Below are 13,257 nucleotides of genomic sequence, written 5' to 3'. Positions count from 1 at the left end.
TACCACTAGACCACTTAAGATACGCAGAATATTACGGAAATAAATTTTATATATCCATTTCAATATGTGGGTTATAATTTGTTGTGCCATGGAGTTGGTCTAAGTTATTTGTCATTTCTTAAATAAAATTTATACATGTGAATCTATTTCTCAAATGATTTAATTTATATTATCAAAAATTATTAGAAAATAATAAATTATGTATGTTATTTCGTATTTTTTAATCAGACATTCTATTATTTTATTAATATTATCAAAATTCAATTATATAAAAAAATCATATATTTTTCCAATCAATGAAGTATATGATTATAGAGACAGTGATCATTCATTTTATCACATCGAGTTAAACAGTCTTGAATTCAGTCAAACTACTTTGAAGACTCTTCTGGCGTTACTGCAGTTGTCGGCGTTCATTGGCGAATATTTATTGCAAACAGTTCGACTGCAAGTGAAACCACTAGTCTCTCTCGGCAAGATGTTGGAAACTCAATAGGTTTATATCTTATAATTAAAATAACTATCAAACTTAATAACTCTTAGCTACATGAATTTATGAACATCTCGTGCACATTCTATTCACATCAATACCTAGTTTATAAACACAATACCGTTTTTTAAACCATACAATCAATCAACTGACATTTTTTTGGTCTTAGCGTGTTTTGAATGATGAATCCACATATTGAAAAACAATTATACAATAAAACGCTCACTTTTTCTCAATAAACAATATTTTTCAAATTTTCTTGTTAGACTCTAACATAAAATTTAAATAAATTATATTTTATAATTATCAAACTTCGGCCGTTTATTCTAGAGTTCTTGTTGTTCTAAGAGAGTTTTGTTAATTCATAAAGTTTTTTTTTTGTTAATTGATAAAGTTGTAAATCCATAGCTGAAAATTATTGATTACGTTAGTTAGTTATTGGACAGAAAAAAATATCATTAATCATTAAATTGTGCAATGATTTCTGAAATAGGATAAAAATTATTGTGCAATCAAAATAGTTTACGAGTATGTCGCATTGATGTAATGTATATTTAAAACTCACTTGGTCTTTACTATGATTTCTGAAAAATAAATAAATATACTAAATACCAATCTTTGTGGGCATAGGATGCATGAAACACGATTGAGCTGGAACAATTAAAGTGATTATTGTTAGGTAGGTGGTGGCTACTGGCTGTTGAGTGTTGACTCCTCTAATTCATTATGCGTCGACGTAGTTACTCTCTATTCTAGAACCGACAAAAACAATCACATTAAGAAAACAAATACACACACCTATTTAATTAATTCAATATAGGCAACGAACTGAAAAAGAAAATATAGCATTAATAATAAACTTATAAGGAGGAGACAATTGATTTGAAGTCACGCTGTTGGTTTTATTATAGTTTACAATACCCACTTGAGACGTCATGTAAACATATTAGTAATTAACTGTATATGATGCTTAGAAGTCAGTCGCCCTAATCGTGTTCCAATTTATTTGCCCGTTTCTTCAAATCTTCGATTGCGTCTGGTTTGTGTCAAAGAAGTAATGCATACGGCATTACCAAACACCGAAGAAAAAGGCCGGCATATGGTTTTTACTTAAATCCTTGCAAATTTAATTAATTTGACCTTTTTCCATTTTTTGTCTTTAATCTTAGTATGTATGTATATATACTTTAGTCCTTTTACATAAGAAAAGAAGGCATGAAGAACGTAATAACTCCGACTCAAATAGCAACTTCTAGAATGATTGAGAAAAGTTGGACACGCAAAGATGGCAATAGGAGGTGGAATCTCTAAAATCCAACGTGGAGAAATAAAAACACAAAAGGGTGACGAAAGTGGACCGAGACCTCACCGTCCAAGACATCCCTGTCTTTTTGTCACTTATCTCTTGGCAGCCTCCCCTTATCATTCATTATTCCTTGTTTAATACTGTCTTTATGAAAAAAATATATTCTTAATTGGAATTAATTAAGTAAACTCATTTCAAATATAATCCATCTTTCTAACATGAAGAAAATGCATTCATACAGAAATTTTTAAATATAGATAAATTGCAGTATTGATATATAAAAAAATATTATATCAGATCGAATTCTCGTATTTTTTTCATTGGCATGGGGGTGGGGGACAAATAAAGAAATTAAATACTAAAATCTAAAATCACACAAGATGTCAAGATTTTCTATTATTCATACAACACATGGATTAAATCAATTTTTTTTTTAGACATGAGAGTCGCATTACAAGCTTTTTTTTATAAAAAAAAATTAATAAATTGCAGAGATCCTTGGTGGCAGCGAAGGCGATCCCAAGGAAGGACGCAACAGTGCACTAAAAATAACGAATCAAACAACATTTTTGAAGACTGTTCTGGAGGGTGATATCGTCATTTCGACGCTTCTCTCTCTCTCTCTCTCTAATAAGTCCACCCTACCTAAAACAATTTCCTTCTTCAAAACGTAAAAAAGTAGGAATCAGACAGAGAGCTGAAACACCTTTCTTGGAGAGAGAGATCTAGAGGAACAAGATGAGATGAGAAGACGTAGAAGAAGTGAAAGCGGAAGCTGATCCCACGATTTCTCTACTATTTTAGTATTATCCTTTTTTATTTCCGGTAAGCCTCACCAGTCTTTGCTTTTGGACTGTTGGATTCACTTGGTAGATTAATTTCAGTATCGGCTTGTAAAGATCATGTGGTTTCACTTTGCTATCTTCCCTAGCTATAGGATCCTGGGTGTGCTCGTCTTATTTTCCTCAGACGAATTGATTTTTTTCTCGTGTCTAGCTAGAGAGCATAAAAGTATCGTCTTTTTCTGCTGATCCGAAAATTTCCATCAGTAACGAATTTTGGTTGGAATGTTTATGAACAGGTCACTACCACCGATTGATTTCTCGATTTTGGCCTTCATTTGACTTGGTATTTCCTTTCTATTGTTTTCTTCTGTATTTGTCTTTATTTATGATTGATCAACTTGGTCCTTGTTTGTGATAGCTTAACTAACCCTTGCTTCTTCTTTTTCTTCTTCTTCTTCTTCTTCTCAATTTTAGAATTTTTCACGGAGAAATTTGGTGTACTTGGCATTTTGGTGGTGGTGGTGTGTAAATTGTTTTGCTGGGAAAAATGACTGCTGTTGTGAATAGTAACTCCAAACGCTATTCTTGGTGGTGGGATAGTCACATTAGCCCCAAGAACTCGAAATGGCTTCAGGAGAATCTTACAGGTTTGTTATGCCTTTTATTTCCTTAGGGAAAATATCATTTTCATCATCATGTAGAAACCACCTAATTTCTTTGTGCGATTTACTTACATGTTTCTATTTTTGTTCATAGATATGGATAGTAAAGTCAAGCAAATGATTAAGGTTATTGAAGAAGATGCAGACTCCTTCGCTAGGCGAGCAGAAATGTATTACAAAAAGCGGCCTGAACTTATGAAATTGGTCGAGGAGTTTTATAGAGCGTATCGTGCTTTAGCTGAAAGATACGATCATGCTACCGGTGTTATTCGTCATGCTCAGCAGACTATGGCTGAAGCATTCCCAAACCAAGATCCCATGATGTTTGGTGAGGACTCTCCTCTTGATTCTTCCATTGATGAGTTTGATCCACAAACACCTGAGAATTATCCACCTATCCGAGCTCCGGTTTACCCCGACGATTTACGAAAAGGTGTTTTGGGGAATTCTTTCTCTCATTTGAGTACCGTAAAGCGTAATATAGCCTTCATGGAAGAGCCTCAGTCTGTGAGTAACGGGAAAGGTTTGAAAACTGGAAAGGCAAGGAAAGGACTGAATTTCAGTGACGTTGATGGAAAAGAAAGAAATGCTAAGGTTCCTTCAGAATCTGAACGCGCTAGCAAAGCTGAGGCTGAAATCGTTGCTTTAAAAGATGCTCTTTCTAAAGTTCAGGCTGAAAAGGAAGCTAGCTTAGCCCAGTTTGATCAGAATTTGGAGAGACTGTCTAATTTGGAGTCTGAGGTATCTCGTGCACAAGAGGACTCTAGGGGGCTTATTGAACGAGCCACTAGAGCCGAAACTGAGGTTGAAACGCTCAAAGAATCTCTCAGCAAAGTAGAGGTTGAAAAGGGGACCACCCTTCTTCAGTATCAGCAATGTCTGCAAAACATAGCTGATTTGGAGGATCGCATTTCTCTAGCGCAGAAGGAGGCTGGAGAAGTAGATGAGCGAGCCAGCAGAGCCGAAACTGAAACTCTAGCATTGAAGCATAGCCTTGTTAGATCCGAAACTGACAAGGAAGCTGCTCTTGTTCAATATCAACAATGCTTGGAAACCATATCTAACCTGGAAGAGAGGTTGCACAAGGCTGAGGAAGATGCAAGTTTAGCCAATCAGCGGGTAGAAAATGCTGATGGTGAAGTTGAAAGCCTGAAGCAAAAGATTTCCAAATTAATTGAAGAAAACGAAGCTTACGAACTCCAATACCAACAGTGTCTGGACACAATTGCAGATTTAAAGCTTAAGCTGTTTCATGCTCAAGAAGAAACTCAAAGGCTTAGCCGTGAAATAGAGGATGGAGTTGCTAAGTTAAAATTTGCAGAGGAAAAATGTGTGGTGCTTGAGAGATCAAATCAAAATCTGCATTCTGAGCTGGATGGTCTATTGGAGAAACTGGGTAGTCAAAGTCATGAGCTCACGGAGAAACAGAAAGAGATGGGAAGATTGTGGACTTGTGTACAAGAAGAACACTTGCGTTTCATGGAAGCTGAGACTGCCTTTCAAACCCTGCAACAATTGCACTCTCAGTCTCAGGAGGAGCTAAGCACTTTGGCATTGGAACTGCAAAACAGGTCTCAAATTCTGAAAGATATGGAGGCCCGTAACAATTGTTTAAAGGAGGAAGTGCAGGGAGCCATAGACGAGAACAAAAGTCTCAGTGAGCTTAATATTTCCTCGGCTGCATCAATTAAAAGTTTGCATGAAGAGGTCTCAAGGTTACGGGAGACAATACAGAAACTTGAAACAGAAGTTGAACTGAGAGTGGACCAGAGAAATGCTTTACAGCAAGAAATATACTGTCTTAAAGAAGAATTAAGTCAGATAGGGTCGAAACACCAGTCCATTGTAGAACAGGTGGAGCTGGTTGGTTTACATCCAGAGGGCTTTGTGTCTTCTGTCAAGGAGTTGCAGGAGGAGAACTCAAAGCTAAAAGAATTTAATGAAAAAGAAAGTACCGAAAAGACGGCCTTGCTTGAGAAGTTAGAAATGATGGAAAAACTTATTCAGAAAAACTTTCTTCTGGAGAACTCCATTTCAGATTTGAATTCGGAGCTGGAAACAGTTAGAGGAAAGCTAAAGACTTTGGAGGAAGTTTGTATGTCACTTGCAGAAGAGAAATCAGGCCTTCATTCTGAGAAGGACATGTTGATTACCCGTCTGCAGAGTGCTACAGAAAACAGCAAGAAACTCTCTGAGGAAAACAGGTTACTGGAGAATTCTCTCTCTAATGCCAATGAAGAACTTGAAGAACTCAAGTCAAAATTGAAAAGCCTGGAAGACTCATGCCACCTGCTGAATGACGACAAGTCCAGTTTAATTAGTGAAAGAGAAAGCTTACTCTCTGAAATGGATATTATGAGAAAAAGAATTGAAGATCTGGAGAAAGTACATGCAGAGTTAAAAGTGAAAGTTCTGGAATTAGTGACCGAGAGGGAATCTACCCTTCAGAAAATTGAAGATTTAGGAGTGTCTTTAGATGGCAAAGACCGTGAGTATACTAATTTTGTGGAGTTCTCCGAGAGTCGGATGAAGGGCATGGAATCAGAGATTCGTCACCTTCAAGATGAAAATCAATGCCGGGAGAGAGAATATCAAGTGGAGCTGGATCGAACTCATGATGCTCACATTGAGATTATCGTTCTGCATAAATGTTTGGAGGAGTGGCTTGAGAAGAGTTCCTCTCTGATTGCTGAAAATCAGAATATCAAAAAGGCTTCTAATCTGTTAGAGAAGCTAGTCTCTGAATTAGAGGAGGAAAATATTGGGAAACAAGTGCAGATTGACTCCTCGATTAACTGCATTAAATTACTGAGAACGGGAATCTACCAGGTATTGATGAAACTTGAAATAATTCCAGGTATAGATTCCGGTGACGAGAACTCGCGAGACCAGAAAAATATGCATGAAATTTTGGAAAGACTTGATGACATGCAAACTATGCTTTTGAAGCTTCGGGATGAAAACCAGCACTCAGCCGTTGAGAACCTTGTCCTTGTTGAATTTCTTCGGCAACTTAAATCAGAAGCTGCCGGTATTGAAACAGAGAAGAAAATTCTTGAGGAAGAACTTAAGTCTCATTGTCAGCAGCTCTCGTTTTCGCGGGATGAGGGGCAGAAACTTATCTTTACGAACAGAGAATTGAGCACAAAAGTTAATCAAGGATTCGACAGAGAAGAAGTCCTGAAGGTGGAAATTAAGGACTTGCACAGGCAATTGTTGCAATTTCGAGATGACTACACAATTTTGCAGGGAGAGAATTACAAGACTCTAGACGAGAACAGGGACTTGAAAAATTTAACATTGAGGTTGGAGGAGGAGAAACATAAACTAGAAGAGGACATCTCTTTGCTTCTTTCTGAAACTATGTATCAAAGCAATCTCATTGTTGTTTTGGAGGATGTCGTTTTGGAAAAACTTGCAGGAGCGGTGAGACTAAACGAGGATCTGGACAGACTCAGTTTTGTTAAGCATAAGCTCAAGGAAGAGGTAATGGAGGTTGGTGATAAGTTAAAATCTGCAGAAATTGAGAATTTGCAGCTTGAAGGTTTGCTAGAGAGATCGGATGCTGAACTGCTCTCTGTCAGATCAGCCAATGATCAGTTGGAACATGAAATTGCTAGTGTGAAGAATCAGTTGAGTCAAAAGGAGAACGAGCTTCTAGAAGCAATGCTGATGATATCCATCGTGCAAAACGAAAAATCTGAATTATCTAAGGCAGTGGAGGGTCTAGAATGTAGATACAAGGAAGCTAAAGCAGTAGAGGAAGAAAAGGATATGCAGGTCTTAAAACTTCGTGGAGATTACGATGAGCAGGTGAAGAAGAATAGTCATTCCAACGAAGCTAATCTGAAATTGGAAGCTGACTTGATGAATTTATTCATGGAACTCGAAGAAATCAAAGTGGAGAAGGAAAAGCTAAACCAGGAGCTTTTTACAGAAAGGAATGAGATTGAAAAATGGGAGTCTCAATCTGCAACATTGTTTGGAGATTTGCAGATTTCAGCTGTTCATGAAACATTGTTTGAAGGGTTGACCCATGAGCTGGCTGAAGCCTGTGCGAAGCTTGAAAGCAGAAGCACGTTAAAAGACATGGACATTGACCAGCTTAAAGGAAGAGTGAACAAGTTAGAGGATGCGAACAAAGAACAAAATGATATTATGTGCAAATACGCCCAAGCTATATTCCTGTTGAAGGAAAGCATAGAATCTCTGGAAAAACATGCCATGCCTCACGAATTCGAGAATGAACCAGCCACCGTAAGTTATCTTAGCACAACTGTGTTTCTAATACTTAATGAAGCTTTAGATACTTGTTAGGTGACCTTAATGAAGCTTTACATAGCTTTACACTGGTCTAAGTAATCTTCAGTTGAACAGATGTTGCATCTTGCTTTGTTTATTTCAACTTTTTCTTGCCGGGGAGTAACCAATCTATTTTGGGTATCTCTTACCAGGACACTGCTTCAACAGTGGATAACAACGATAAATTCTTAGAGTTGCAAGAAATGCGAATGAGAATCAAAGCTATTGAGGAGTCGGTAACCAAAAAGCTTGCAATGGAAGAACTAAAGTCTTCTTCTGCCCGAAGAAGCAGAAGGAGAAATGGAAGCCTACGGAAACAGAACCACGAAATAGATTTTGAGGAAAGCGAGATGATCACAAAAGATATCGTTCTTGATCAGGTTTCTGATTGCTCATCATATGGGATAAGTAAGAGAGACATTTTGAAGATAGAAGATGAGCACAGTTTAGAGGTAAAGCAACAAAATCCTCAGAAAGGCAAATCGTTGTCTGAAGAGTCATTGGTTGTGGACAAACGAGAGGTCTCTGATAGATTTACGGATCCAAACAAAGAAGCAAACAAGAGGAAAGTTCTCGAGAGACTTGGTTCAGATTTACAGAAGCTCGCAAATCTTCATGTTGCCGTTGAAGATTTGAAAAGCAAAGTGGAGACAGAGGAGAAAGGCGAGAAAGGAAAAGAAAACGAGTATGAAACAATAAAGGGACAGATCAATGATGCTGAAGAAGCATTAGAGAAACTTTTAAGTGTCAACAGGAAGCTGGTGACGAAAGTCCAAAACGGATTTGAGAGATCAGATGGAAGTAAATCATCAATGGATCTTGATGAGAATGAGAGTAGCAGAAGGAGGAGGATATCAGAACAGGCGAGAAGAGGATCAGAGAAGATTGGTAGGTTACAGCTGGAGATACAGAGATTACAGTGTCTGTTACTGAAATTGGAAGGAGATAGAGAGGATCGAGCAAAAGCAAAGATAGCGGATAGCAAAACGAGGATTCTTCTTCGGGATTATATCTATAGTGGAGTGAGAGGTGAGCGAAGAAAGAGAATGAAAAAACGGTTTGCATTTTGTGGGTGTGTGCAGCCGCCTCCATCTCCGTGATTATTAGAACTGTTGTTGCAAGTAAGCTAAATAATATTCATGTGAATGGAATCGAATTGAAGTTTGATATGGAAAGAGAAACACTTTTGCTAATATCTCTTTTTGCGTTTTGGTAGAGTGTAAAAGAAATTTGTATGTTGGAAATGGTTAATGGTCTTCCTGTAGTTCGGAAGATAAGAAGAGAAGTCAAAGTTCCAAGTTTGTTCTGCGTCAGCGTTTCAGATGCAGACACATAGCTGTAGTGTGGTGAAACAACATAATTCTGGTCTTCAAGTCAATACTACTCATAGTTACTAAAACAGGTTACATTGCCACGTTATACTGTGTACATGAGAATATCAAAGATTTGAAAAAGCACATGATAATAACATCCATACTTAAAACAAGGAATAAATACGCTTCATTCGGCAGCTCTGAAAATGGTAAGGAGAGCCAAGAAGAGGTTGATTATATCCAAGTAGAGCGAAACTGCTGCCCAGATGTACTCATCGTAACTGTAACGTTTGATGAGGTTGTCTGTATCATAAACTATGTACCCACAGAATATTATCGCAGCCAAACAACCATAGATCATCACTGAGATCCGACCCAACGGGAAGAATATCTGAAAAAAAAACAAAAAACAATACATAACCCAAAACCCACACGATCATCTTGCATTACGAATGTTAAAACCAAAAGTAGCAATTGTAAGGGACAAAACTTACCTGAATAAGGGCAAAGACCATGAGAACAATGAGAGCACCAAATAAGAATGGACCGAGGAAATTGAAATCATATCCTTTCTTCGCCGCCCAGAAGGTGTAGAATGTTAAGGAAAGCACCACTACTGTCGTTAATATCGCTGCCTCAAGAATCACTTTTCCTGTTCCAGCAACAAAGTTCCAAAAATCTAATGATTAATTTCAAACTATATATAATAATATGTTATAGTCCCACAACTATAGGCTTAGTATTACCAAGGAAATGGATTATCCGAGATGTTGTCGTTATAAAGACAAATGAGTGATTTCTATGGAAACATTAATTAAGGTATCATCAAACCAATTATTGAGTATGATCAGGAAAGTCATCAAAACCAGCTCAAATGTGATAGGAGAGAGGATCTTACAGGCTAATCTAAACTAAATCTTAAAGCGTGTGGTTTCAAGCAACTGATACGTCCCTTGAAAGACAAGAAAAGAGTAAGGAGTGTGTCACAAGGAAAGTCTTACCACTGGTGAAAGCACACGTTAACCCCACAGCGAAAGCCAAAGCCACCGTGAAAATCCCTAGAAGCAAGTAATTCACCGGATGTTTCTGGTGGTAATAGTACAGAGGGCACATCACTACAATATAACACAGAAAAAAAACATATTAAACCAAAACCCTAAAATAGAAAAACATAACCCATCGGATTGAATTTTATAGTGTTTTTTTTTGTTTTGTTTCATTGGACGTTACCTAAAAGAGGCGTGATGATAAGGACAATCCAGAGAACAAGACCGGCAGTAGTGGTTGCGAAAAAGACGGCAATAGGACGGACGAAGACAACGGTGGCGGCGACGGCGATGGTTGCTAAAAGCTGGAAAGCGATTATGGAATATACCTTACGGATGAAACCCCATCGGAGTTGGGGGCTCTCGAGCATCGTCGGATACAGAGTGCTCTCACCGCCACCAGCGCCGGTCTCCACGTCATCTTTCCGGTACGGAAGATTCCACTTATACATTCTAGGAAACTGTAGAGGGAAACAATTAATGGATTCTGATCAAAGGAATGGGGAAAAACACGCGGGAATATTCGAATCCTCAAAGGTACTATACGAACGAACTGGAGACGGAGACGACCGACGAATTTACAATATTTTTTCTCCGGCGGAGAAAGTTGTGTTTGTTTTGTTTGGTTTGATCGGGTAAAGATTTTACAGTAGCAAATTTGAGATTTGGAGGGTTGGAGAAAAAATTAGGATCTTGTTATAAAAAGCAGTTAAGAGAAGAGTAAAGGAGAACGTTCTTGAAGGCACCAGGTTTCGACACGTGGCATAGCGAAGATGAGACGTTATTAACCGTGTGAATAATGCTGCTCTAATAAAAAGTCTCTAGACGGTTCCAAAGGTCCTTTCGGTATGTGTAGCGCTTTTCACTTCTTGGTTTACCCACAAGAACAAAATTATGATTTATCCTCCGTACGTACTACGTATCTAGTATAAACCAAAAAAAAAAAGAACTTTGGCAATAATGGTTGACGCGTTTATGATGATTTTGTTCGATCATCATTCATCATTCATCATTCATCATCCATCAGTAGAATCCATCTTTATTTCCTTCCACTTTGCTTGTACATCATTGTGGAACCAGAAGAAGCATCCTCAAAGTCAAAGTGTAAAACTTTATAAGCATCATCATTATTGGGGGATCTTACACCCCATTTTTCTTAAGAAAAGATCTTATGTAAGCATCATCCTTCCACTTTCTTGTATATCCCTCAAATATTTTGCTATTCGTAGTGATGCATAAAAAATCTCTTAATTTATTCACCTGATAAATATAATTAATTGTTCGGTTTAGTGGGCTTGGAGGTGTTTCGGCCCATCCGCAGGGTGAAAACAAATTGGACTAAATTATTGACTTTTTGCTGGCCGAACAAGTTTTTTCTTTTTTTTTTTGTGCTTAATTGAAAAACATGCTATGAATTATGGATGTTTGCTGGGCTAGTAACTGGGGTCTAAGCCCATCAAATCCAACGCAATCTCTTTCAATTTCACCATTTGATAAGAGACATTGTACAAAAGCTTCCTCCTAATGCGACTTCGATTGAGAGATGTGTATACGTTCATTATAGGCGCTCTGATTGGGTTCTATTTAGTATTACCCGCGCCACCAATAGATGATGCGCTATTAGATTTGAGAATCTCTTTTTTTTCCTCAGGCATTACCTCACTTGTCTATCCGGCGGTGTTGTTCTTGTCCCTTGCTGGTTGCTACTGTTCTAAGGACCTGTGGGATAAGGATAATATGACCGTTAATACCTTTTACATCAGTGAGGTAATCAAATTTTAATCTTCAGACCATAATATCCGTCAGTCACACAAACAAAACAAAATATATATATATATATATATTAATTATTGTTGGAAGATTGTTTTTTGACGCAAAATGAAAAATAGAGATCAGATCATCGATCTTTACGTAATTTAGACCTAGTTCTATACATGTTTGATTTTCTGCAAATAAATGGTTTCATTTTTCACCAAATTTTCTCCTTTTGTTTGATGACTACTACTACTACTGCAATATATTTAGTTATCTACCACCACTACTACTCCTACTGCTAATAATACTTATTGTTTGTTTAATATATATACGCGACTTCTAGCTACAACATTATTATGTTTTTTAATATCTAAACCCACAATTTGCTCTCGATGTCATACGCTATATATGTACAGTATCCTACTTTTCATTTATATAATTTAATTAAATTAATATCGTAGCTGAAACTTTAGATCAAATACTTTTTTTTTTTTGAATAGAGAATTTGAAAATTTCCAAGTTAGGTGGAGTTGTCTATTCAAAACATTGTTCTCCACGACCTAACAACAAATTTCCGTTGGTTTTCTTGTAATATTGACATGAAATATGAAAACATGTCTAAATGTCTTTATACGTTCTTTTACATTGGATTTACAGGTTTGTATCAATTTGACCCAAAATGTGTAGAGTAGTGTTTAAATAAAGGAAAATACAAAGAGGGGATCACGTCTGGGTCTCGCAATCGCCACAGCGCAAGCCTACACGAACAAGTGGCATTCTCGTTCCGTGGGCTCTGCTTCCGATTGCTTTATTAGTCAGTAGATGTGAACCTAGAAAGAAACTAGTATTTGTATCTTAATATCTTTGGTCTTTGACCTCTCTCTTTGGTCCTCCTTTTTTTCTAGTAATTATGATTTAGTTCTTATTGTTGTAGTTTTTTTTTCATCCATATCCATTTTTACGGTTTATTTTTTAATTTTCTGCTTGATGTCCCTGCTTTTAAATTTCTTTCAATCTTAAAGATTTATGTTATGTATATTCTTTTTTTATTTTGTTGGGGTAGAAGATCCTAGTTTGTGTGTATCTATCTATCTCTAAACATCTATATTTTGACCATTTGTACTACAATTCTTAAAAATAATGATAGAAAAGAACGAGTCAACCTTTGTTACTTTCACGAATGAAATGTCAATGGTATTCAAGTGTCCGTAGTTTATAATTTTTGGATAACCTTGGCTCACATTGGTCTACTACTACATGCGCCATTTGTTTGGTCCACAATATTTAGTTGGTGTAGTTGCAAATGCAAGACTATTTTGGGGGTCAAATAGTGGCATGAAATATTTTAGTGGGTGTAAAATAATATAAATGAAAAAATACGAGGGCTAATAAAGTAATAAAAAACTGGAAAATAATGAGGAGGGAGGAACAAAAGAGACGACGACTTGAGCGAGAAACAAGGCGCGGACGGAGAGAGAGACGCCGTCAACTCAAAGAACACATTCACAAAAGAAAAAGAGAGAGAGAAGGGTGATTTTTTTAATTTTATATTAAAATCTCTTAATTTTAAATTTAATTAAGAGAAGAAAAAAAACAAA

At 36.9% G+C, this 13,257-nt stretch overlaps 2 protein-coding genes across 2 annotated transcripts; one reads left to right on the top strand and one right to left on the bottom strand.

Annotated features, from left to right (window-relative positions):
- Positions 1-2,434: 2,434 nt before the first annotated feature.
- On the top strand, positions 2,435-8,740 carry LOC17898613 (protein NETWORKED 1D). Its single transcript, XM_006303821.2, has 5 exons — positions 2,435-2,621; positions 2,878-2,924; positions 3,056-3,228; positions 3,338-7,500; positions 7,698-8,740. The coding sequence occupies exons 3-5, from the start codon at positions 3,129-3,131 to the stop codon at positions 8,643-8,645; spliced, it is 5,211 nt and encodes a 1,736-aa protein (XP_006303883.1). The 5' UTR covers positions 2,435-2,621; positions 2,878-2,924; positions 3,056-3,128; the 3' UTR covers positions 8,646-8,740.
- A 165-nt stretch (positions 8,741-8,905) lies between these two features.
- On the bottom strand, positions 8,906-10,865 carry LOC17899414 (protein LIFEGUARD 4). The gene is made up of 4 exons (XM_006303553.2): positions 10,089-10,865; positions 9,860-9,973; positions 9,353-9,510; positions 8,906-9,249 (listed from the first exon to the last, which is right to left on the bottom strand). The coding sequence occupies exons 1-4, from the start codon at positions 10,354-10,356 to the stop codon at positions 9,046-9,048; spliced, it is 744 nt and encodes a 247-aa protein (XP_006303615.1). The 5' UTR covers positions 10,357-10,865; the 3' UTR covers positions 8,906-9,045.
- Between the last annotated feature and the right edge of the window lie 2,392 nt (positions 10,866-13,257).

Source organism: Capsella rubella, unplaced genomic scaffold (genome assembly GCF_000375325.1).
Source record: "Capsella rubella cultivar Monte Gargano unplaced genomic scaffold, Caprub1_0 scaffold_1, whole genome shotgun sequence".
NCBI classification, from domain to species: domain Eukaryota; kingdom Viridiplantae; phylum Streptophyta; class Magnoliopsida; order Brassicales; family Brassicaceae; genus Capsella; species Capsella rubella.
Note: the sequence above shows the minus strand (reverse complement) of the source record. Positions and strands in the feature narration are given on the sequence as shown.

Coding starts and splice junctions, on each gene's coding strand:
- LOC17898613 (XM_006303821.2), top strand. CDS start 3,129: ATGACTGCTGTTGTGAATAGTAACTCCAAACGCTATTCTTGGTGGTGG. Junction 3,229..3,337: donor GCTTCAGGAGAATCTTACAG/GTTTGTTATGCC, acceptor TTTTGTTCATAG/ATATGGATAGTAAAGTCAAG. Junction 7,501..7,697: donor TCGAGAATGAACCAGCCACC/GTAAGTTATCTT, acceptor ATCTCTTACCAG/GACACTGCTTCAACAGTGGA.
- LOC17899414 (XM_006303553.2), bottom strand. CDS start 10,356: ATGTATAAGTGGAATCTTCCGTACCGGAAAGATGACGTGGAGACCGGC. Junction 9,511..9,859: donor AACGTGTGCTTTCACCAGTG/GTAAGACTTTCC, acceptor TTGCTGGAACAG/GAAAAGTGATTCTTGAGGCA. Junction 9,250..9,352: donor TGGTCTTTGCCCTTATTCAG/GTAAGTTTTGTC, acceptor TTTTTTTTTCAG/ATATTCTTCCCGTTGGGTCG.